This window comes from Micrasema longulum, unplaced genomic scaffold (assembly GCF_059751315.1).
Source record: "Micrasema longulum isolate JH-2025_06_02 unplaced genomic scaffold, ASM5975131v1 h1tg001520l, whole genome shotgun sequence".
In the NCBI taxonomy this organism is placed as follows: Eukaryota; Metazoa; Arthropoda; class Insecta; order Trichoptera; family Brachycentridae; genus Micrasema; species Micrasema longulum.
This window is the reverse complement of record NW_028278703.1, coordinates 23,775-48,713: the sequence shown is the minus strand read 5'-3', so window position 1 is coordinate 48,713 and position 24,939 is coordinate 23,775. Positions and strand designations below refer to the sequence as shown.

Below are 24,939 nucleotides of genomic sequence, written 5' to 3'. Positions count from 1 at the left end.
CACAACATTGTACACACATGACAAACAACATTTATGTTATTTTATGACATCATTGTCCGGGTTGAATGATGACCGAACCTCGCCACAGACAAGAAATTTATAGTAGAAGAAAGCAGAATGATGCCATCCCTCAATACCTAACAATTATTATTCTGAATAACAACATCAATAATTCAAATAGACATTTACATTCTACTAACATCAAACTTCCAACGTTATTACAAACACTTCCTTATGCGTGAAGATGAAAAACTGTCTCATGAAAATGGAAACTGTAATATTGCATTTAAAACATTTCGTCGAGTCTAAGAAACACGTTTGACCATTTATAAACGCTGAATTATAACTCTGGTTTTAGTTGTCGAGAGCCAAATTCCTGTATGCATGTATTAAATTTATCTTAATTCTATATTTGCATATTAGATAATATATCAAAATACAACCATTTTTGATGAAATATTTTTTAGGTTTCTTATTAAAAAATCTACACGATTTTAACATTCATATTTAAAGTTCACATATTTCAACACCAATAGAATATTGACACATTGTTTTATCTACTTTAGTCATACACTTAATGGGGAGGACAGGGGAACATCCAAAATGAGGCTTCCAGTTCCAACAGCACGATACGCAACTACCAGCGCAAACATCTCTCGGATAACGCTTCCAGTATATTCACATCTACATATAAAACATCTAATAGTGACTTTAGACACGCACTTGCGAAGAAACTAATACTCTTCTTCATACCTTTCCGGACACACTTCGCATACACACTACGTAAGAATAATTTAAATAAAAAGGTAATGGTTAAAAATTGCTTTTTGTAAATGATCACATGTGATGAAATTAACTCGGGTATATTTTTATACAATTTGGATTCGTCGCTAAGAGCTCAATGCGGAAACATAATACATTTAAAGCTTCTCTCTCTTTATCTGGCCGCCTGCCGTTGTAGTGGGTTCTCCCGCTGACCCCGGGGGGCTGCTCACCCATTGGGCCCGAGGGCGGGGGCCCAACGCCGCACGCTACCGTTCTCCCGGTAGTCGAGCGTCACCGCTGCATCCACCGAGGAGTTGTTCTTGGCGTTCTCAAGTTTGGTGTTTGGCCCGCCCCTGAGCGCCTTCTCCGGATTACTTTCCTCGATTTTGTTGTAATTTATGGAGCCGGATTTAGCATCTAATATTATTACCTTGTCATTGTCGTAGATTTCATTGTCCTTGATTTTCTTGATATTGGCTACCTCGGAATTAGAATTCCTGTCCACGTGCACTCGTACCCCGTTGGGGACAGCGATGGTGTCCGAGTCGTTACCGACGGAATATTGGGAGTGATTGGCGGACAACGGGGAGACGGACGGAGCCTCCGAATAACAAGGGTCCACGGTAGAGTGCTCCAGTATAGTTTCTACCGTGATGTCGGGTAACTCTTCGTACCTGGACACATCCAAAGTGCCATCGTACACCGGGCCCGTTGCTTCCTTTCCCAGTAGTGGACGACAGTTACCATTGGGAATGTGCTTCTTGGTGTTAAACTGAAAATATCCAAAGATTTATTAATATTATATTAGATAAGATTTTGACTCATATAATAAAATAACTGTTTGCTAATGACAAAACCGATCCCAAATTAGGCGGCAAACATAATGGTAACCTTAATACAGCTAATAATGGGTATGTACACTGGAACCTCTTTTTACACAGGGGATACGGTAAACGCAATACCGAGAAAAAAGTCTTTTAAAAAAAGAACAATTCTTGACAGGTTTCCTTGTATCAAAATCAATTTGGATTTTATTTTTAATGAAATCGTTTATTATTTATTATACCTTAATTTTTTTTCTTAAGTCTAACATGACCAAAATACTTTAAAGATTATTCACCATCATATATATTAAACGCCAAGTAAGTAAAAGAGCGATGTAGGGCATTCCAATAAACTAATAGTTTCATTATATTACTATTACGCATTATTAAATATATATATATATATTTTTTTAATCTTTGAAATGTATTATTTAAAAATCTGTGTAAAACGAGGTTCCAGTTCATCATAATTATTAAATATTAATTATGCCTTCCACACAGTAGCCAAGTAAAGGACCCGGGCTTGGAGGGCGAGAACTATTCACGGGGACCTGTCACAACAGATTTTCACAGGTCGCAGTGACATCAGAACAAGAATTATTATTTTTAAGTGAATGGAGCGCCATTTTTTTGTTCCAAAATTTACATAAATTAATTATGATTTTTGTATAAAGCACATGGGTGGGTTTATTGCTACGTGGCAATTAGAAATTTCTTCCAATTAATTAAACTAGTATAGCCAATTTTAGAATGTAAAGTCGAACTTATTGCGAGTGCCGATAAATTAGGAGAAATTAGATTGCAGAAGTTGATTCATTGATCCAGAATAATTTCCAAGCTTAAGGGCCTAAAAATTATTAGTATGTATATTATAGTAGGCTAGCTATCTGCGATATTTATCATTTAATGAAAATGTAAAATAAAAATCACTATAATATTTATGACAAAAATATGTGAATTAATTTTAACAGATCTAATATAAATATACGTATTTCCAAAACATTTCAAGAATATCACACCAAATTCCCGAGCAAGTATTGTAAGAAAGATGTGGGGATATGTGAATGAAGAACATGAAGTTTACTCACTCTGGGATTCTCTGTAATATGAATATGAGCATTCAGCAGAGGTTCACCAAACTCTCTTCCCGCGCCAGCATCAGTTTCAACACCATTAACATAAATCTCTCCACCCTTAAATATATATACAACACATCAAACAAGGAACAATAAATGTGCTCAGAATAAACAACCTTTTATCTTTTTCTTCATAAAAAAAATACAAATGTCGCATTCATATAACTAACCCAAATATTATAATTTTTGGAGCCATTTTCAATTAGATGTAAATACAAAACTCAATGCTAGAATATGAGAATCAAGTTATGGTAGAATTTTCCGTGGGGGACACTACCACTGGTTCACGACCCATTCAATTTAGAAAAAATAGGTACTTAAGTAAGTCCTAAATTTACCACAAGGGACACCAGCAATCAAAATTTGGAACAAAAACTATACTACGTTTCAATAATGAAACGTAATAAATACAGAATGAAATATTAATGTGTCTAAAACCACTGAGAATGATTATTTTTTGCATCTAATTTAATCTTGCAAAACATATTTTATTTTCAATAAGTGGAAAAAACGAGAACGTGAAGATTGGTTTTTGCTAATCTTATTTTCCACTTTTAGCTGTGGAAAATGGCAAGGCACAATCAGTATTTAAAAAAATATATACAAAATGTATTATTTTTCTTTGTACAAAATTAGAGTTTCCCAACAAGAGATAAATAATAATTATTCTTTTTTAAATGCTGAAAATTCTGACACGGTGATGGACACAACAATATTGCTACACATTGAAAATTCACTGGTTAGATTTGAGAAACTGAATTTAATTCAATTTTAAAAGATGTTGCAACTAAGGCTAATGTAAAGCATTATTATTTTTTTCGCACTTTAACTGCTCAAATGCCAGAGCGCAGATCTCAGCTTTCGATCTCCATACCCGTTGAGTGCCGGAGCTGAGATCTGCGCTTCAAAATCTTCAAACTGAATTCACCTTATTCTCCTTGTTATTGGGGACTTAAGGGCCTAATTACTATCAGTCATCAACAACGTTGTTGGTGTCATAACAGTGCCGAAAATCACATTCAACGGATCGCGATTTTTAGGTTTAGTGTTTTTTTTCAGAAAGATAATGATAAATGTGAGTATTTGTTCATGATTGATTGCATTTGATTGATTTAAGTAATAAAATCGCCACCATTGCCAGTATTTTGATAGTTTTATTCCAGTTTATAGAAAATTTTATAAAGATTTTACAAATATTGATATGATGGAACAAAATTATGATTTTTTCATATGATACAACAAAACTACGATTTTTACAAACAAATTAGCACAGCGAGCGGGTAGAAAATGAACACCCGTGGACTAAAAAAGGAGGTGCTTATTTTATTCAGTATTTGTACAAATACCATACTGTTTTAGTACTTTTTTGATAACCTGGTTTTTTATGAAACATTGGTTTTTATTGAAAAAAATGAACAGTTTTGTGATGCAGTCGTTGTTTTATTAGTTTTTTCTAAGAAAAGGTAAAAACTTTTTAAAGAATGCCACTGAATAAAAGTATCCTGGAAGGCTGTCAATGACGATCTTTCAGCTTTATTCGGCGGAACCAAGGGACGGACGATTGACGTGGGAGGAGGCGAGAGTGCTGGCGCCAGCCAAATAGGGTCTCCTGGATGCGTCTGGTATTGTCCACATGTTTCACTAAGGAGCGGATGTAGAAAAGAAGAAGATAGAGGCCAACCGAGAATTGAAATCCATCAGCGATTATGTTCCGTTTTCGCTTAAAAAATTTAATTGGATCGCAAAGAGCTAAAAAATCAGTGCGTGCAGGCAAAATGCTCGACAGTTGAGGTACATTTTGCGTCCCGCTAGTTTGGCATTTGAGCGGTTCGTATTTGCTAGTGCTATTGAGATAGATTGAAAATATATGAAAAATAACAATACGTAATAGAAAACATACAACATAGCAAGCTTGCAATTCACTGATTGTTTGAATAATATAGATTTGTAGAAACAAAGCAGAAGAAAGCTAATAAAAACATTACGAAAAAGCTGCAAAAAGAGAAGTAGCCAAGCATAAGGATTTTTAAAAAGTGGAGGCAATTAATCGCTTCTCCATCTGTAGCTGCATAAATCTTGCCCTGTAAGTAAATTAGGCAAATTTAGTTCTGTGACTGTGGTTCCCAGCCCTAAATTTCAACCTTATGTGCGGGTTGATTTGTTTTTGTTTGTAACAATTCAATTATGTACATATACTTGGTTGAAATTATGGAATAAATTCAATCTAGGTTCTAATCATTATACCGTCGATAAAATGATAATTACTGGGAAAGAAATGGTAATTTTGGTGTGATAAATCTATGTTTTGGAAATATTTACAATGAACACGCAATACAGAGAGATAATGAACAAAAGAGAAGGGTTACAGCTACATATAGGTAAAGATCAAATAAACACATGATATGTAAAGAAATTAATTACCTTGGAGTCAACACTCGGCGGTTGTCCCATCAACTCCTGACATTCAAAGTCTGATCTAGCAACCCTAAAACAAATAATATATATAATGGGAAATATTAGCTTTACCCTACTTTAGATTTCTAAAATGTCAAAAAAATCCTTTAAATGTAGAGTGCAATAAAAAAAAAATAGAAAATGGAGTTTGCTTTAGCCTATAGTTGGTCACTGTGTGACATCATAATTCGATGTACCTAATCTAGCGTCGATTTAAAAAAATTGCGCTATAAAACTTTTACCTTAGTTAAAAACCTGATCTTTCAAATTATGTAAGAACAATTGACCGAATGACTACAATATGTTGAAATATTTGTATAACTGTGACAGAAAATTGTCACGATGGTATCATGCTCGAAGGGTTCGGGGTTCGATTCTCGGAGAGATCGCAAAAATTAAATGTGATTTTTTTCAAGCCTAATTCAATTTCAAGCCAATTTCATTTTCAAGCCTTTCTGTGCTGTAATTCACCACTGTAATTGTGTCTCATGGCCTGTGAAAAACAATGAAAAAATACATATCTCACAGACACCATTATTTTTACACCTTCCAACCAGGGAAAAGCAAAATAAAAATCTGATCCAAATGGTTTCTTACCTGTTGGTTCTGATGGGAGCCGCAGCCCCCTGTTGCTGCCTGAGGCGCTTGCGATGGTGCCACAAAATGCAGTTTGCAAAGATAATCACAAAGAACACCGATAAACTAACACCCAGAATTATTCCTGAAATAAATGCTTTAGTTACAAACAATGGAAATTATTTGGTAAAATCCATCAACGCAGATGTTATGAAATCTGCATATTATTTTGACACTACGAAGAATCCAAGAGACAAGTTTCAGAACATATTTAAACATAAAAAAAATAGTAATCAGATTATTAAAATAAATAGACACATCTCCATTGAGATAACATCATCATCATCAAATCCTTATCCATAAGGCACTGCATTGGATAAGTAAATGCTGCGTTTGTCGATTGTCATTACGGGAAGGTAAGGTGATCAGTCTTACGCTTCGGGTCAGTCCAGCGACATTGAAAAACCACCTTATAAATAAATATATATTTAATGTTAACATGGTAGGCGATTTCAATTTTCTTTTTCAGGATTTTTACCCGAGAGTAGCCATCGAGTCAAAAACACTCGTCCAGGGTTCCAGTTTTATTTCCCACACAGAACTGTATTCTTCATCTGCCCAGACACAAACTCAATGTAAATTTAAATGAAATATCAATCAATCTGTGTAAATTTGCCAATAGTATTATAGTATTCGCACAAAAACTTTAAGAGTTACCGAAATTCCGTTCTGAAGATGTGTTCTCTTCCGCGGTGGGCAGTACTGAGTTCTTATCCTCTACAGGTACATCTACTTTGGTCTGGGGGGGGATTGTTATCACTCTCCCCCTCTCCTCCCCCCTCAGGGACACCATCACGTAGCACACTGAGTCAGTGTTGAGGTCAGGTAACTGAAAAAGAACCAAATTCTCAGGTTTTCACACCCATTGATTTCAACATAGTTCCGATATTTAATTTCATTCGGAATTTATTGGTTTTGGGTATTACTCAGGTTTATTGGGTACACGGTGATGTCTGAGAAAGCTTCATAAGAACCCATAGTCTTAATATCTCCTAACATACAGTGGTACCTGAGAACCCAAACAAAATTTAAGAGTAAATTTTGTCTCGGAACTTAAATGCCCGGCTTGAGCCAGCCGCGTGCTACTATACAGAGAAGGCATTTTTATTAATGAACAAAAGTTATCTTTGAATTTGAACGCTTTTTCAGAATAGATTATGTTGGAATCCAAGGCACCACCATATGTATTATATAATAGTTAACAACGAACGGTGGCAATCCGAAAGAGTTTAGATGAGGTCCTGTAGAAGAATTCAAGGAATTTTCTGGAGAGACCGCATCGCAAATGGCGAGGTTAAAACCATCCCCGAAAGACGTGCAAGATGGATTGGACACAGAGTGCATCACGAGGGACCCCTACATGAGGTAATAAAGGGGATTCTGAGGGGATAAACTCTGAACCTCAAAGGCAGACGGATGCAAATCCAGAATTTGAACAAATGACATTTCGATTTTCGTATTTAGTTTATGATCATGTCCATTGATTTTGAAGAAATGTAAATCTTATAATGAAAGAACCAATGTATTAAGATACTGAACATACAAATTGATGTTCTGAATTATTAGAAATCACTTAGAAAAAGTAGATTCTTTAGGCTATTGTTGAACATTTGACATTTGGATTTGCATTCGTCTGCCTCTGAGGTACGGAACTGCGGGGGGCGCCCTCGCCGAGAATACCTCGAGGATTTATACGAAGATATAAGCTGCAGGTCATATAAAGACCTAAAGAGGGCCGGACGGGACAGACTGGAGTGGCAGAGGAGATGCACAGCTTTGCTGCACACCAATCAATTTTAGAGGATTGAAACCTTCATTCCCTTTCCACACCTAGTGGTGCATAGGGAACTGCATTCAGCGTCTCTTGATCATGTTTGTTACATGAAGGTAAGATGATCAGTCTTGCGATTTCGGTGCCAGTAGAGCAGTAGAGAGGGACTATGAAATATTATAAAATAAAAAAAACCTTTTTTTTTTCAAAAGAAGTATTTCAATTCAACCACGTTGGGAATCGAACCCGAGACCTCTTGCATGTTAGGCAAACGCGCTGACCACTGCACCACAAGGCCACCATATAACAAGAGAGAAAATAGTAGAGTGAAAGTTAACGTCAATTTGTTTACAGACATTCCCTAGGGCTGCCCTAGTACCTTACCTGTAGTTGGGTGGAATTTGTGACGTTTCTGGCCACCCACTGGGGCAATGGGGCCAGGGGGTCCTGACTGTAGTACACAGTGTACAGGGCCTCCCCGGGACTGCCCTTGTGGGCCCACGATACCTGCACCACGCCCCCCTTTAGCAACTCCCACCGGACGTCTGTTACAGCACTCCACACTGAAAGAACAAAATCAAATGATGCAGTCATTATCGATAATTGATTTTGAATTTTCTTTTGCTTGAAATAAGTTCTGTTCAAGAAGATTTTATAATATTGGACAAATTACTAACATTGTACAGTTTTTTGTTTGGATTTACAAGGGTTACCTTAGAAAGATATAAGCCTAGTATATCATGTGTAGTGAATGTATAAACATCAAATAGATCATTTATAATTTGTCTTATTGGAATACCAACTTAATAATTGTGATTATTTAGTGTCTCAGAAATTCCAACAACTTATTATAATTTATCTGGGTTCATTTAACTCTCAACAGCTATTTTTATATCGTTTAATGCTACCAATATCATAGTTATTATGATTATTATTTGTTATAGGCCAGGCAGCCTCTGGTGGTGCGCCTATATCTCGTGTACTGCTTTTTGCCTCTGTTCTTCTTCTTTCAAACAAGTATCCAAACGGTTATTGAACTGGCTGACCAAAATGGAATGGACAATAATTAGGCTTAGAAATTTATTCCAGTTATATATTTATTTATTATATATATATTATTCGGCATAGTTACCTTCATGTTTAGTACGGCAGATAGTAGTCTCACTGAAGGGACCTCGTCTCCTCTGGTTCTGCATGACCGCTTGAACTTTGAACCCATATAGTGTTTCTGGCTCCAGCCCCATGATCTCTGTCCAACTATTGAGACTGTAACAGAAACACGAAATATATAAACACTTCTATTTTGGAAATACAGAAAACGCATTTTGTAAAAATGATCCGAAAGCTCCTTAAAATCATTAAACTGGATTAATAAATGATTTTGAAAGAATTACGGACTTGCATCTGTTCATTGCAAGTAATCTTTTCTAGAATGCTCGAAGGATAAGTTGGTAATGAATTAAAATCCAGAATAAATGTAAATAACAAATATCTCGAGCAAGTAGGAGAATCTGTGTGGGTAGGAAGCATGTTTTCGAGAGATGGATAAATAGGAAAAAATGTGGAAAGTAGAATAATTGTGGGCAGTAAAATTAATGGCGTACTGATAAAAGTACAAATCGATATTAGAAAAATGACAATCGGAGCTAGACTGCACAATATAGGTTTAGATCCGATACTTATTTACAGAAGTGAAACTGGCTGAGGAAGAATTAAATGCAGTAGAGATTTGAAGGAATAATAAGCAAACTATGTATTTGAATTTATTGGAAAAGAATTTATTCAAAATCAATAAAATAAAATTGAGCGATTTTACACAAACTTCATTTCCACGGCCATTTCCAACGAGTTGTAAATAACTCACTATCAGAATATGGAAACCAAGTTGTGGTAGAGTGGGGTTCGAACCTCTGATCTGTGAGTCAGGAACATTAGCCACGGGATCACAACCTGATTTAGTGGTTTACAAAGATTTTACATATACTATTTAATATTTTGACATTTATTTTGTGGGATGATACGACTAAACTAAAAATAAAAATCACTGTATACTTTTCACCGTGCATGAGCTCATCACACAAACACATCTACATCGTTTCAGATAGTTGTCCATCATCGGGTGTACATTAGAACTAACAAAATTTAAGTAAAAGTTATTGAGGGGGTGAGAAATAAATATTCACAATACTTCGGGACATTTTTGAAAATTGACTTCTGCTTGTGGATGATGCATGGGAGCTCCTACCTAGCTGGAGATTGACAGAAGAAAATGACGTTGTGCGCTGATGTGTATTTATTACATACAAAATAATAGAGAATCGAAAATGCAGCGCGAGAGTTACTAATTAACAGACTTAGTACTGTACTACTTATTCAGTAACTGTCCAGTGTTCACTTTGCTTCCTAGTCGGGAATTGAGGTCATATTCTATTTCCCTGACTGTCAGCAATTTGGATGTTTTGATAATGTATTGAGTGATGATTACGTATTTCCAGGAGAGTCCCACAAATCTATTCAGCTATATTTAGCTAGGATGTCATTACCTCTCGATGCACCTCTCCCTGTAGGCGGGGGCGTCAGGCTCGTCGCCTTCTTCTGGGCGCTGCATGTAGCAGAGGATGAAGAAGTAGCCGTCGGAGCTGGCCTCCGCCGCGTCGCAGCGCCAGGACACGTTGACAGAGCGGGGGCCTGTGGGTTCTGCGTGCACCCAGGCCGGTCGTAGAGCACCGCCCGCCACCGCCCCCTCCCAGTCCAGCTGCTTCTGGCTGCTCACATCCAGCTCATCCGCGCTGGAAGACGAAGACATTCATCATTTTATTTATTTATTCTGAATTCGCTCCAAACACATATTTATAGAGGTTCTTACAAAAACAAGTCACAATAAACCATTTTTCAAGCATTTTGTCATCAGATGCTCAAACATGAGTTCAATATTTTACTTAAAAAGCTATAGAAAATGGACACAATAGTAAAAAAACACAATGAAAATGTACAATGATAAAATGTAACAGTTTAAAAGGATCTATCAAAGTAGCAAAAAAAACAATCAAAAGAGAGAAATATGTTCTCGGAAACCAGGACTGCATCCAGGATTGTGTTTTAAAAAATGCTATAAGGAGAAAAAAATTAAATAGCCATTAAATTATGTTCAGTAGACATACTCAAAAGGAGCCGATCCTCGGGGGCCAGGATCTTTATAAGGATGTATGGTTCTGTTTGCTGCCGAGGTCCACAAGATGAGGCCCAGGTCCTGAGGTAGCCAACTGTCACTGGGAGAGGCCAGGAGTCGGAACTCGTACTTGTTGAGTGGCTGTATATCTGCAAATGTAAACAGTAATTATTAGTATTTACTCGCACAATAATCACGAAGCTTCCTGTTAATATTATCATAATACTAAGAAACATCTTCTCCCTGGCAGATAGGAATGGACTATCAGATAATGTTGCAAATTGTGCTATGATCAATCAGTTATAAAAACTAGTGTTAAAAGATTATTATGCATAAAAAACTTTTGTTCTTAAGCCCTAAAAGATTGGCTTTAATGATATATAATACAATAAACTTACACACTTAACCTAAACAAAAGGTATAGTCATGACATGATCTAGGCAGACATGGCAAGTGTGTCATCTCAAGTCAGGAGTGATAATACCGCTTGCTTCTTGAATGCTTGCCCTTGCTGTAGAACAGATTTTGTTAACTGTTCCGAGGATCATTGGCAGAGAAGAAAAAAATCTGACTTCTCTGTTCTAAAATTTCCCGCAGCAAAGACAGAATTGGTACGCAAGTTACGGTGAGGAACATTAAGATTAATCTGAGCGAGAATATTGTGGCATCTATTTGGTTAGATATTATTTTATGGAAGAATATTAAACCAGCCAAAACCCTTCTGAACTCTAAACTGAAATGTAAGGTAATATGGAGTATACCTTCCACTAGGTAGGATGAAGCGTTTTGTGGCAGGGTGACATTGTTGATAGTTGTATTGATGCCAATTAGTCTCCATTGTAGCTGCCACATCTTCACATTGGGGGCGCTCTCTCTCCAGGATACGTGCATGGAAGAGTTTCCAACAGATGCCAAGAATATATCGACTGAAAATGACAATTTATTCATTACTAAGAGCACGGAACTTTCATCTAAATTTTTGTCAAACTAAGAGAGCATTAGAGGGTGAAAGTGGCAATTGGTCAAATAAATAAATTACTTCAGTAAAACCTCACAAACTTTTATTTTCGTGTTTTGAAGGTTAAGTACCTAGATAAAATTATTTGTAAATGAATTTTTTGAATAGTAGTAGTAGTACCTAGTATTGTTTGAAAAAATGCAAAATATTTTTAGTTAAATCATTGGTAAATATGAATAATCCCCAATCACGACAGTTCTTACAATTTTTCTGCAGTATATTTAATAAAGTCTTGTACAATAATTCTATTTTAATAAAATGTAATTTTTTCCATACATTTGTCATTTCCTCATTTAAGTTTTCCTTAATTTTATATATATTTTTTTGTTGCTCCCTTGAAAACCGCAAAACAGGGGTTTTACTGTATGTGTTTAAAAAAGGAAAGTCATGTGCTTTCATTAATTGGAAAAATGATTTAAAGTTTGGTGGAATTAGTTTTTATTATATTTATCAATAAAGAAACATACTGCCTTGTCCATGGCACACAACGTGTGGGGATTGGTCACTCGCTCCCCTCCTGTTGGTATAAGTCTTGGTGTAGAACTCGTAACTTCTAAAAGGCTCCAACTTCCTTAGATCGTATATTTTTGATGTAAGAATTTGCGAATGTTCTTCCCCTCCATCTAAAAAATTTACATATAAATATTTTCAATTAAAACATTATAGCATTGGTGGTATTACTATTACGGTTTGGAAATTAATATTAATAAAACAAAGATATGAGCCCAACATTTTCACTGACAATAATAACATCACACAAAGTCAAACTTGGTAAAGACAACCAGACAGAGGAGTTGCCAAGAAGAATAGGGCTAAGTTGGGCTGCTTTTGGCAAATTCAAGTACATTTTTTAAAATAAACAACTCCCAGTATAAAGTTTATATTTGAAGCACTAACTTTGTGGTTATTCTAACTCTAGGTTTTTATAACTCCCAGTATGCTTAAAAGACAAGTTTATGAATCGTCTCCAGTGATGATATACGGACTAGAAACCATGTCTGTGACAGAAAAGTGCCCAGAAATTCATGCAAAGACGGATGCTCGGTGTATCTCTAAGAGACAGAATGAGAAATGAAGAAATTAGGTACCGAACCAGAGTCGTATATATCATGAATTGTTCAGTAAAATTAAAATAGCAGAGGGCAGGATACTTGGCAAGACAAAATAATGACTGAATGACACCCAGAATAATAAAATGGAGACCATGGGCAAACGAAACAAGGGTTGGAGGGTCACAAAAAAAGATGGGGCGACGATATTGCTTCGAAAACCGGTAGAATATAGATGAAAAAAGCAAGGGAGGAGTCTCACGGTCAATGGGGCCCAGCCGCTAGCTTACCCCCGGCGTTGGATACTATACACACTATAACTGACCTGCTAGCATGAAGTGCACAGTGTAGGCCACTGCAGGCAGGTGCAAGGGGGCTTCCCAGGTGATGCGCACCGTATCCCGTGCGAGGGGGCGGCAGCGTACGAGGGAGGGCGGGGGCACATTTAGAGCTCTCACGGCTAGCAGGGCCCAGCCGCTAGCTTCCCCCGCAGCGTTAGATGCGATGCACTGATATACACCTGAAATAAGTAAAATTTTAAATCAAATACTGAATCGAAGGACGAAGGCACCTGCTTAAGATAATCTCTAAACTACGAACTACGGGAGGCGCCTTCGCCGAGAACACCTCGAAGATTTGTGTGAAGACATGAGCTGCAGGTCACATGAAGACCTGAAGAGGGCCAAACAGGACAGACAGAATCCATTTCGAACCCGATGACATTGTTGAAGCACATAAAGTAATGTCACTTCCTGAATATTTGAGTTTTATCTGAAAATATTATAATATACCAACAATATGTTCATATGCTGAATCAACTGCTCCACAACTGTATGGCTTATGTTAGGTTTTTGTTGTTTTCATTGTGTGTTTTGTAATATAAATAATATAGATGTATATAAATACCTTGTTTTTAAAACTGTCTGAATATTTGTTAATTATGTTTGTTTTTTAAGTGAGTCTTCTTTGTTTATTCTCAAATGTAATAAAAAAAAACTAAATTGTTAAGTGTCCTCGGCACGGGAAACCCCAGTGAGGTCACATTATTTTTATTGTTAATTTATAGTTTGTAAGCGAAAAATATGAATAAATAAATAAATAAATATACCACTTAAATTTTCTCAAATTGAACGGTTTGGGTAGGTAGGAAGAAATTGCCTTAAGGCAATACGCCCGCTCTTATTTATATGTATGTAAACTGTATATGCATATAAAGTGTTTAAATAAATCCATCTTAGAGGATCGACAGCATGTGATTCACTGAGACAGTATAATTTTTATTTTGTCAGCAATACAAATATTCTTTGAAATAAACAAGAACCACGGCTTCGGCATTGACACATCAACAGAAGTGTAGTGAATATTAGATTGATGTGAAATATGTTTTTCAAAAGAAAGATGTTACATTTGACATGTTTGGTTTATTCACATTATTATGGATAACTTATATAGTGCCATTTTTGTAATATAATACCTCAAGGGTGCTTTACAAAGTGATTCTATAGATAAATAAATTTAATTAAAGCTTTTAAATTTGTAATTTAATTAAAACCGTTTATTTTGTTATCTCATGCTACGGATTTATTCAAATGATTTAGAGAACAAGTGGGTGTTAAGTTTTTTCCGAAACATCACTTCACTCTCACATCACCTTTGCTGGGAGAGCATTCCATGCAATAAGGCCTGCGACCGCAAATGCGCGTTCACTGAATTTAGTGTGCTGTTTGCATAAAGGTTTAATAACTTTTTCTCTCGCCGTAGACGTAGCTGATCTAAGCATAAGACGTCTGTCAGCTAGTTCATCTGGAATGCATAGTTCCCTTAGACATTCCGGAGCAGAGTTGTGCAGTGATTTATACATAAGCCAACAGAGTTTGTATTCCACTCTCTGTGGAAAACGTAGCCAGTGTAATTCCTGAAGTAGTGGAGTGATATGACTGAACTTAGAGATTCCGAAAATATGTCTCGCTGCAGCATTTAATACAGACTGTAGGTAAGTCATTTTGTTCATTGGTAGACTTGCATAGATATTATTACAATAATCGACTCTAGACATTACAAACGCATTTATTAATTAACGGGTGGCAATTTTTGCGAATGCATTTAATTTGTCTTAGCTGGTAGAAACAACTTATCATTCTGTTAATTTGAGCGTCAAGAGAAAGGTCAGAATGAAGTAAGACTCCCAGTACTTTAACGGTGGGTAAAGTGGGACTCCCCACATCGGGTAGTGCCGTATCCTGAATCAAATCTGACTGAAGCCACCCAAAGTTGTTCCGTTTTTGATGGGTTTAATGTTAGTCTGTTTTCAGCCATTCAGTTACCTATTTTCTCAATGTATCATCCATCAATTAAATTCACAAGTACACTTCTCTCGCCTCTATCATATTCATAAGAATACATGTTTTCCATAAAATAATGAAACAGGTTTGTACGCGGATTAAATATAAAAAATAAATAAATGTGATAGTGGAAATATGATGAGATTTTGATGTAATTGAATAGGAAAAATGTACTGAGTTTTTTCTAGAGAGTTGGGACAATGGACACACATCGTGTTTTTAAAAACACAAAAGAGATATTTTATTAAATAATGTTTTGGATAAAACAAACAGCACTACATTGTGCGGCACTCTACACAAAATTTTACTGCGCAGGGCCGCTGAAGTTCAGTGACGCTTTATTGCGGCTTGACCTTAAGATATATTCATTTCAACCCAGTTCTTACAGTGAATTTTTTTTAATTGCAATCAAAACATTTAGTAATTACTCTTATGTAATATTGATTGAGTTGAATGAAAAACAAGATATAAAATAGCTGAGCTTTACTTCTAACAATAGCGCAGAGCTGTTTTTCGCTTTTGATTATTTTTGTCAATGTTACTTAAGAAATATTATATTTCTTTTTTTTTAAAGAAAAGAAATATTTGCGTTCTTATAATTTATGCAAATATTTAATTTTGAGTGCTGAGTGCCATTTTCAACGAGTTGTAAATAACTCACTATAAGAAAATGGGAATTAAGTTGGGGTAGAGTGGAATTCGAACCACGGACCTTTGTTCCGTGAGTCCGAGACACTAGCCACGGGACCACAACCCGATTCATATTCGAACGATATTACCGGTATAACAGCAAATGTCGGTTTGAACATGCCTGGAAACATAAAATTTTATTTATAAAGATTATTGAAAAGCCACTTCATCTGTAATACTCCAATGGCACTACAGCCATCAACTTTCGCCTCCAACTCCATCTGTCATCTGCTGCAATCAGTTGAATACTTCTGGTGGCTGGGATGCATCCGTTTTATGTCGTCTACCCATCGCAGCCTCGGTCTATCGAACTTTCTTCTGCCTCCTGGGTGTCCATCTAAGACTCTTTTTGGTACTCATGATGATGGTGTTCACTGCACATGTCCGATCCACCTAAGCCTGTTTAATCTGCTGTGTACAGAGAGCTACGGAGCTCTATAGATGTTCAACATATCGTAATTGTATCTAATTCTCCAGGTTTCAATATCAACGGGACCCAGGATTTTACGCAGCACTCTCCTCACAATGATGTCCAACATCTCTATTATTTTTATTAATTATTTATCAATTAATTAGTACAAGAAATAGATATCCTTTTTTACCTTTATCAGAGCTAATAGTATCACTGACAATGAGTTCCGGCGGTTTCTTGTCCTGTGACTTGAGTTTGACTCTGCCCGTAATGTTGAGTGGCCTGCCGTCCTTGTACCACATGATCTGAGGGGGCGGACTGCCGCCCGCTGAGCAGTTGAACCTCACGGTCTTGGCTGTCGGGGTGTGTTCGGATGTCGGAGTCTGCTTGAGGAACGGTGCCAGAAGCACTGACACACGATAAGCCTAAAGAAAAAAAAAATTACTTCATAAGCTGAAGAAAAATCCAATTTAAATTATGCAAACACACCATCACACAATATCTACTCAAAAGGTACTCAATTTCTACATTTTTTAATTCAAATCTCACAAATAACCTATGAAAGCCATTACAATAATTAAACCACAAAAAGTTATCATAATACAATATTAATATCAAATAACGTATAAATAAAATCTGAGCACAATATTTATATGTTTCACAAAGATAAAACAGTAAATAATATCATACATTTTATCTCACAATTTTTTCATTCTAAGAAAAAGCACCATAATCTCCTAGATTGTGGTATGTGAAAATGGATCAGTTTCGTAAACTATGACTTCATAATCTTAATAGTCTAGATATAATAAATTACAAGGAATCAGACCCCCCTTCAACTATATTACATAATAAACAATATGTGTTTGTCTGTATCCAGGCGGATGAAGAATACAATTGTGTGAGTGTGAAATGGAACCGGAACCCTGGACAAGTGTCTTTGATTCGATGGCTGCTCTCGGGTAAAAGTCTTGAAGAAGGAAATTAAGTGGAGATAAGTCCACCTCGTTGTGAAGTGGTGGATGCGTTCACCTACCATTCTCGAAGTCTTGGGCTCGATTCCTGACAGGGTAAGACTGATATTAAAGTCCGGAAGGTGTCCTATCTGGGACATGTGCTTAGAGGAATAAAATTACATCACCTAATTATAAACGACAAAATAAAGAATGATTTAGATAAAATTATAAATAAGATTATCGATAAAACTTCTAAATAGAGGGTCAACGAGGTGTAGGCAGAAGACAGATCTCCTAGTTCCGGAACATACGAGACTGGATGGGGATAAGAATAGTCAAGGCGCCGTTTTGAGCTGTGACAGTCAACGTCAGGGGGACCTGACACGACACATAAAGAAAAAGAAATGTTTTTTGAATTGGAATATTTGGAAAGGGGGATGATGATGAATAGTATGTAGTTTACTGTTTCCAACATGGATGAAAAAAGCACTTTCACTGTTCATGCCTAGTAAAAAATATAAAAATACTGTATTTATTCAGGGGGTCAGTTTTATACTGGATTATTTGATCATTTTTAGGCCAACATCTGGTACAAGTAAAACAATTCAACAAATATTTAGTCAAACGTCATGGCAAAGTTTGATGGCAATTTGCGAAAAAATATTTGTTTTGAAATTAAATACAATGCACAGTAATTAATGGTTTGTTAACATAGTAATCTATTTATATGCTATCAAACAATGAAAATATTGTCCAAGTAGCCTATGAATATTTTCATGATAAGATATTAAGAGTATTGTTGAATGAGAAAGTAATATGCGAGTAGATACTGTGTTGATGCACAATAAATATAGAGTGCAATATTATTTACAATTGCGGAATTTCATAAGAGCTAAATTTAACTAGTAGGTTTAGTTCTGCAAAAATAATTATCAAGGAAATTTGAATATCAAATTTGATTTAATTTAATTTACAAAATCATTTTAGTTTTAAAAAATATTTCATGAAAACTAGTAATTTGGCATCTAATAATTCATCTAATTGCCAACGAAGTTTTATCGCAAAACATCAATAAAAATATTACTTATATTCATAAGTCAGCTACAAAAAGTGACTTACTTGCTGAATACTTTGTTGTTCATTAGTAGCTACGCATGTGTAGAGGCCACCATTTTCTTCCTTGACACCCATAATTCGATAAACTTCCATTGAACTGATTTCTTTGGCTTGCGTCTCCGAAGAATCAGATTGGAAGTTCCAAATAACCTTTGGTTTTGGCTTTCCAGAAACTGCACACCCGAGCGAAACATTATCTCCATAATAGACAAACACGTTTTTGGTCCTTATTTCCATGGTCGTGTTATCAAGATCATTGTCATTTTCATTCTCGGAGACAAAACTCAAGGGGTAGTTGGGTATGGTTGATTTCACAACAGAGACACGTCCTATTGGACTGTATTTGGTCTTATTCAGAAATGAATTGACCGCTATGCATCTGTAAATAAGAAGATATTTTTAATGGGTGTTTGAAAAATTTAGGATATGGTAATTACATATAAATTATTAAGTACTCAACCTGTAATCTCCACTATCTTCTTTCTGAGCATTGGTGATCAATAGAGCCCCAGTTGTGAGAAAGTAATACCTGTAAAAATATATTTAATTAACAAAGATCAAGGAAATTATAAAGGTTTTTTTAATCTAATGAAAAAATACAAGTTCGTATGAGGTTTTCCTAAAGCACAAATTATGTCATAACCAAAACCAGTACATCTCTCCTTTGTCTCACCAAGTGTTCAATATTTTGGAAAAGCGTATTAAGCTCTCAAGGACAAAAACTATTTTCAAAAGAGGAGTCAAGGACTGGATTTTCCTTAGTGGGAGGGATTTAAGTGGGAAATTTCTTGATGACTTTCCGAATACTTCACCCCCCTTTTTTTCTTCTCTTTTTTTTTATTAAATGTGAACAAAATGCTTGGAAGAAAGGAAGAAATTGTCTTCAGGCAATATAGCCCCCTTATAATATGTACAACCTTACTTATGAGCTTGGTAAAAAGTTACGCCTAAGAATAGTGGTGAAATAAGCATGGGAAAACCATCCTTATTCTACCACTATAATAAGGATGGTATTCCCATACATATTTTTTCATTTTATTTTTTTTCATTTTTCTTTTTTTTTTGCACCACAACAGGCCAGGAGGCCCAATTACAGTGGTGAATTACATTACAGAACAACCAGGCTTGAGAAAAATCACTTTTTTATTTTTGTGTTCTCACCGGGAATCGAACCCAGAACCTTCCGTGCGTGAGTCAAGCGTCTTGACCACTACACCACGGAGGCCGCCAATATATTTTATATATAATATTTTACCACTATACCTAGGCGTAACTTTATGCCAAGTTTATGAGTAAGGCCCATAAGCATAATAATTGCATATCGTCGACGGCAGTCCATAACCGCGTATGAAACATCACCGCCTAAAGTCAAACAGTTATGCCATTTGGAGTTAAATATATTCAAACATTGCAAGTAAAAAAAAATATATACATAATGGGGAAATATCACGTTTTTTACAATTATGAATTAAAAAGAGCCTTTAAAATACCGCAGAGTAAAAAAAATGTACTTATAAGTAGCATAAAAAGTATTGATAAATTTAGAATTTTAAGTAAAGTTCCTGCGAAAACGCTTCATTGCATTGGCCGACACGCCACTAATACGTCACCATTCGGTTAAATTTTGACGGTCGTTTGTGACCGTTTAAATAGAACGTCGTTTTCTTCGCGTCACGATTGTCAAGGCCAATCTTGTCGCGTTTTAATGGAAGCGTATTTTTTTTTTAAATTATTATAAAAATTATAAATGAAAACAATTTTTCACAATATCCATATTGATTTCGATTTTTTTTTTTCTAAATCCATTTCACATATTTTTATCGGTATTCGTAGAACGTGATATTTTCCTAGTGCAAAGTCAAATTGAAATGTTAAATTGATTGCCTTAATTTTACTGAACACGCATTAAAAAAAAGGTTTTTGTCTCTCTCCTGTAATGTGGGCAAATTTGACTTACGCAGTGATGGATTTGGATACAATGTGCATAAATAAATAAGCAAATATGTAGTGATTTGTATATTGGGATATTCATGTAGTTTTTTACCTTTTATTTTCGGGCAGAAGTTGTGAATTTTTCTCCCAGGTGATATTGGCCGTCGGATTGGATTGGATTTCGCAAGAAAACTGAAATGCATCTCCTTCAGAAACATTCTTGTCGACTGGGTACAAAGTGAAATCACGATTCATACCTGTTGAAAATACATATATTCAATTATAAATAATCAAAATCAGACTTAAATAGATAAGCTTCTAATATAACATATATTTTATAAAATCGCAAGTGTGTTGGTTTCCAAAAATAATTTATTTGAAAAAATTTTGAAATATTTTTATTTTTTTGTTTGCGCCACAACAGGCCAGGAGGCCCAATTACAGTGGTGAATTACAGCACAGAACATATAACCTTGAGAATTTTTTTTTTTGTGTTCTCACCGGAAATCGAACTCGGGACGTTTCGTGTATGAGTCAGGCATCTTAACCACTACACCACAGAGGGCGCCGCACTCACTTCCTTATTTTCCTCAATTTCAATAAGTACATTTTACGTACTTCTGGATTACTTTCTTTTAGTGCAAAGATGCCGAGGCTACCATATTACAGAAAGCTACTTCGGGCAGCTTTTCTCTCAGAGACTTAAGTTTTCAGATGCGGTGGGCAAGGTATACATAAAAAATAATACTTATTTACTACAAGTAACTATAAATTACATTCAACAATAATATTGTAAATTTCTACCATTTTCAACAGATTGATGAGAATACGTAAATAATATTCATAATCAGCTAAAGATATAATCAACGGGTTAATTCCAAAACTTTTTTTTAAATCTTCCTCGAACCTGTTTTCATCTTAATCTTTATTTTATTTTCCAAATATTTTTTATTGATATTTGATCCATTGTATACGGTGTAAATTAATCAGCCAACCAAAGAATTACAGGAGACTGGACTTTCTAGACTTCAATATTCCCAGCACAAATAATATCTCGGAATCTTGTATTTTATTTACAGCACTTGAGATTTCCGACGACGCCGACGTTGCTATTATTAGTTCATCGCCTAATGCGATTACCGCCGAAAGCGCAAAAGAATCAATAACACAAAGGTTGAATAATAAAACCTTAATAGGCAGTAGAATAAAATATAAACACGGTCGTACTTTGATTTGGACGATGAAAAAAGTTCAAAGCTTAACCTAGGGTTACCAAACCTCAGGATTTGACCCGAGTCCTGACTCCTGACGTGTCAGGATTCCGGGCGCGAGTGGACTTATCGAATACATTACTAGAGTATTAAATTATTGTTGTATATCCTGTAAGTTGAACAGAATAATATAATTCATTGTTCCGCCATTTACTTTGTGGGATGACATTATTAAATTAAAATAATGATCACTTTGTACTTTTCACCGAGCGCGTGTTCATTAAACAAACACTAGTTTCAGATAGTCAAGCCTATCCATCATCAGCTGTACATATCGCACGTCCGAGAGTCATAGCTACAAAAAACAGAATTCTCAGGAGAGACTAAATACTACAATAATGTCTAAAAGCCATAGAATAAAGAATAAACCAGAAACCGCATATGCGCATCAAACATAAGGCGACTAAACTACTCCTAAAATGGTAGTTTTACGTTTTGACCATTAGTTTCTCTGTAGACGTCGCTCAGTACGCGACTCCCGATTTGAATTAAACTATGCCGAGTTGTGTCGTTTTAAAGTGTAGAAATACTGCTGGGATAAAAAAGAAACAGGGTGGGATCACATTTCATGTGTAAGTAGCAAATGCATGTGTAAGTAGCAAATGCATTACTTAAAAATTTAATTATTTTTCCATCTATCAGATTGACAAAGAAAACAAAATGGACATTTTACCAGGGTGTTACCAGGGTAGTCAAACTTTTTACGCTACTTTTCTCATCTAATGAGGGAACTTACGACAATTGGACTTCTCGGATTAAACACCGCCGTGGTGGACATTTGACCGACATTATATTTAAAACATCAAATATTATTTAACATGACATACAAATATCCGTTATATGTAAAATAATTTTAATTTTATTTTTTAAGTTCAAAGTTCATTAATTCAATTACTCTTATTAAATGACACTTTACTTATCTACTCTGTTGTGCCAATCAATGTTTCCTTATTATAAAATTTTAGAGGAATTAACAAATTGCTTTTAAAACATATATAATTATCTTACATCTGTGTTATGATTATATTTTTCGCGATCTGGCAACATTACGTGGTGACTTGACGCATGCGTGTGACGAAAGTGGGTTAATTCTATGCTCAAAACAATATTTTTTTATTTGCGCTTTTTTTATTTATTATTTTCTCCCTTTAAAGCAATGCCGATGTGTCAAATCCATGGGTAGGGAACAATCGCGTAAGTCAAAATGCCTTTATTTTCAGGAGACAGTTTTTTGTAACTAATATTTTTCTTAAAGAACGTATTATACTAATGTTTTCAAATGTTTTGTTCAAGGTGTCACTGATCCGTACAACTAAGCAATATTTGTAAAAATAATGTAAATTATAAAAAGTTTTGACTTGTGTGTAACTAACTGAATAAACAAAATGAAAATAAAAGATGTGACTTATGTGTTTAGGCTAAACAATTAAAACATCTAGTCAAATGGATGTAATTGGTATTTATTCATTTTAATTGGTAATTTGCATAAATTTATATATTGTAAACATTACAAAGTATTGAAAGTTTTGACAAAACTACTCTGTGGCAGTCATAACTAAACTGAAAACGGTCCACTTTTTTTTAATGTAAAAACTAAAAAAACTAAACTAAAAAACTAATCAACATCATCATCAATAAGATCTCGATCTTGATCTGGTGCATTGACAGCGGGAAGTCGGTAGAAATCGTATTACATTGCGGGAATCAAATCTAACATTGAAAGAATGTAGTTTTTTTTCTCAATATTTATCATCATCATTCCCTTTCCACACCTAATGGTGCATAGGGCACTGGATTGGTACACCAATCGCAGCATATCTCGATCAGTTTTGTTAAATTAAGGTAAGGTGATCAGTCTTACGATTTAGGTACCAGTATTCTTATTGGGTATTTTTATTAATAAGCCATGGTTTAATATTAAACTGCATAAAACATGCCATTGCTGTTGGCACACTTAAAAGCCTCACAAGCGTGTAAGTTAAATGTTTCCCTTAATACTAAAGCTAATAATATTAAAAACATTATGACGTCAATAAAAAAAAGTATGTGGATTTGTTTATTTATTTGACACTTTATATACATATACAATATATACACATATAAGGGCAGGCATATTGCCTTAAGGCAATTTCTTCCTACCTACCCAAACCGTTCAGTTTGAGAAAATTATAAATACATGGACATATTGAATCTTACAATTTTATACAAAAAATAAAAGCAAAGATTAACAAAAATAAATATATACAGAAAAAAAATTAACACTATACTGTGAAGAGTGGAGAGGGGATGGGAAGGAAAGAAGTAGGACAAAAGAACGATTTAAAAATTTAGATAGTGACATTTCAATCTTGACTTAAATGTAAATAAAGAAGGGGCGTCTCTAACATTAGTGGGTAGATTATTCCACAATCGAGCGGCTACAACTGTGAAAGAGGAGGCAAGAAAATTAAAGCGATGACAGGGTATTAAAAGGGTTCTCTCGTTACTAGAACGAAGAGATAGTCCGTGTTGTGAAAGAGGTTGGATGAGCTCTCTCAGATAAACAGGCGAAGTGGGATTATTTAAAATATCGTGAAGAAGTGATAGAATGTGAATGTTTTTTCTATGCCTGATACTGAGTCAGTGTAGTTGTGTGCGATACTCGGTTATGTGGTCAAATTTTGCGAAGATTAAAGATATAACGAATACAAATATTCTGCATTCGTTCTAACTTATCAAGCAACACCCTTTTAAATAAATATTTTATATCAACCATGTCGGGAATCGTACCCGAGACCTCTTGCATGGTAGGCAAACGCGCTGACCATTACACCACGACAATATTTATAGGAATTGGATTATTGCTAATAATCGGGACTACACAGTTAGGCGATAACTCTTCAGTGTTAAATCGCTTAAGGCATAAAGTTAGAAAAGGTTCTTCTTCGAGAAAACTTTTAACTAATTTTAAGGTGTGGTACATAATATAAATTGTACATTGGTGGATTAATTGCCAAATGGCAACTTCTTTCAACCAACCGGTAAAATAAACGTATTATTTAGATAATTTATGTTTTCATATTGCTCTAAAAACTTCTTATTTATAAAGTATTATTTTATTTTTTATTATTACCTAGTTAAATACTAGCCACTTTATTTTTACGTTAAATTACTATCAACTATATTTTGTTATATTTATATTTAGAACATAATATTTTCTCATGTTAATTGTTATCTTTTATTTGCCATCTAAGATATGTTGTTTCTTTTTTACTTTTTTGTTATTTTTTTAATATTTTATTTTCACTAAATTGTTAAGTTTTAATTTTTATATTATATTTCATAATATTAGGTATTAATTGTTCACTGCTGTGACTATTTCTGTAAAACTTTTTATTGTAAAAGGTTATTTGAACCAT

General features: G+C 35.0%; 1 protein-coding gene and 1 non-coding gene across 2 annotated transcripts in view; both read right to left on the bottom strand.

Annotated features, from left to right (window-relative positions):
* Nucleotides 1–824: 824 nt before the first annotated feature.
* The window catches only part of LOC148275059 (protogenin B-like), a gene marked incomplete at its 5' end in the record, with an annotated part of 37,456 nt that continues 13,341 nt past the window's right edge, over nucleotides 825–24,939 (bottom strand). Inside the window, 16 exons of the mRNA XM_088236205.1 lie at nucleotides 825–1,537; nucleotides 2,678–2,782; nucleotides 5,147–5,210; nucleotides 5,777–5,900; nucleotides 6,473–6,644; nucleotides 7,971–8,149; nucleotides 8,719–8,852; nucleotides 10,130–10,375; nucleotides 10,748–10,904; nucleotides 11,517–11,681; nucleotides 12,241–12,396; nucleotides 13,148–13,342; nucleotides 16,457–16,691; nucleotides 18,342–18,717; nucleotides 18,799–18,867; nucleotides 20,383–20,527. Of these exons, the coding sequence (XP_088092331.1) occupies nucleotides 992–1,537; nucleotides 2,678–2,782; nucleotides 5,147–5,210; nucleotides 5,777–5,900; nucleotides 6,473–6,644; nucleotides 7,971–8,149; nucleotides 8,719–8,852; nucleotides 10,130–10,375; nucleotides 10,748–10,904; nucleotides 11,517–11,681; nucleotides 12,241–12,396; nucleotides 13,148–13,342; nucleotides 16,457–16,691; nucleotides 18,342–18,717; nucleotides 18,799–18,867; nucleotides 20,383–20,527 (3,068 nt within the window). The remainder of the gene's footprint in view (nucleotides 1,538–2,677; nucleotides 2,783–5,146; nucleotides 5,211–5,776; nucleotides 5,901–6,472; nucleotides 6,645–7,970; nucleotides 8,150–8,718; nucleotides 8,853–10,129; nucleotides 10,376–10,747; nucleotides 10,905–11,516; nucleotides 11,682–12,240; nucleotides 12,397–13,147; nucleotides 13,343–16,456; nucleotides 16,692–18,341; nucleotides 18,718–18,798; nucleotides 18,868–20,382; nucleotides 20,528–24,939) is intronic.
* TRNAV-AAC (transfer RNA valine (anticodon AAC)) lies at nucleotides 7,812–7,884 on the bottom strand. The gene has a single exon. It is a non-coding gene; the product is annotated as a tRNA-Val (tRNA).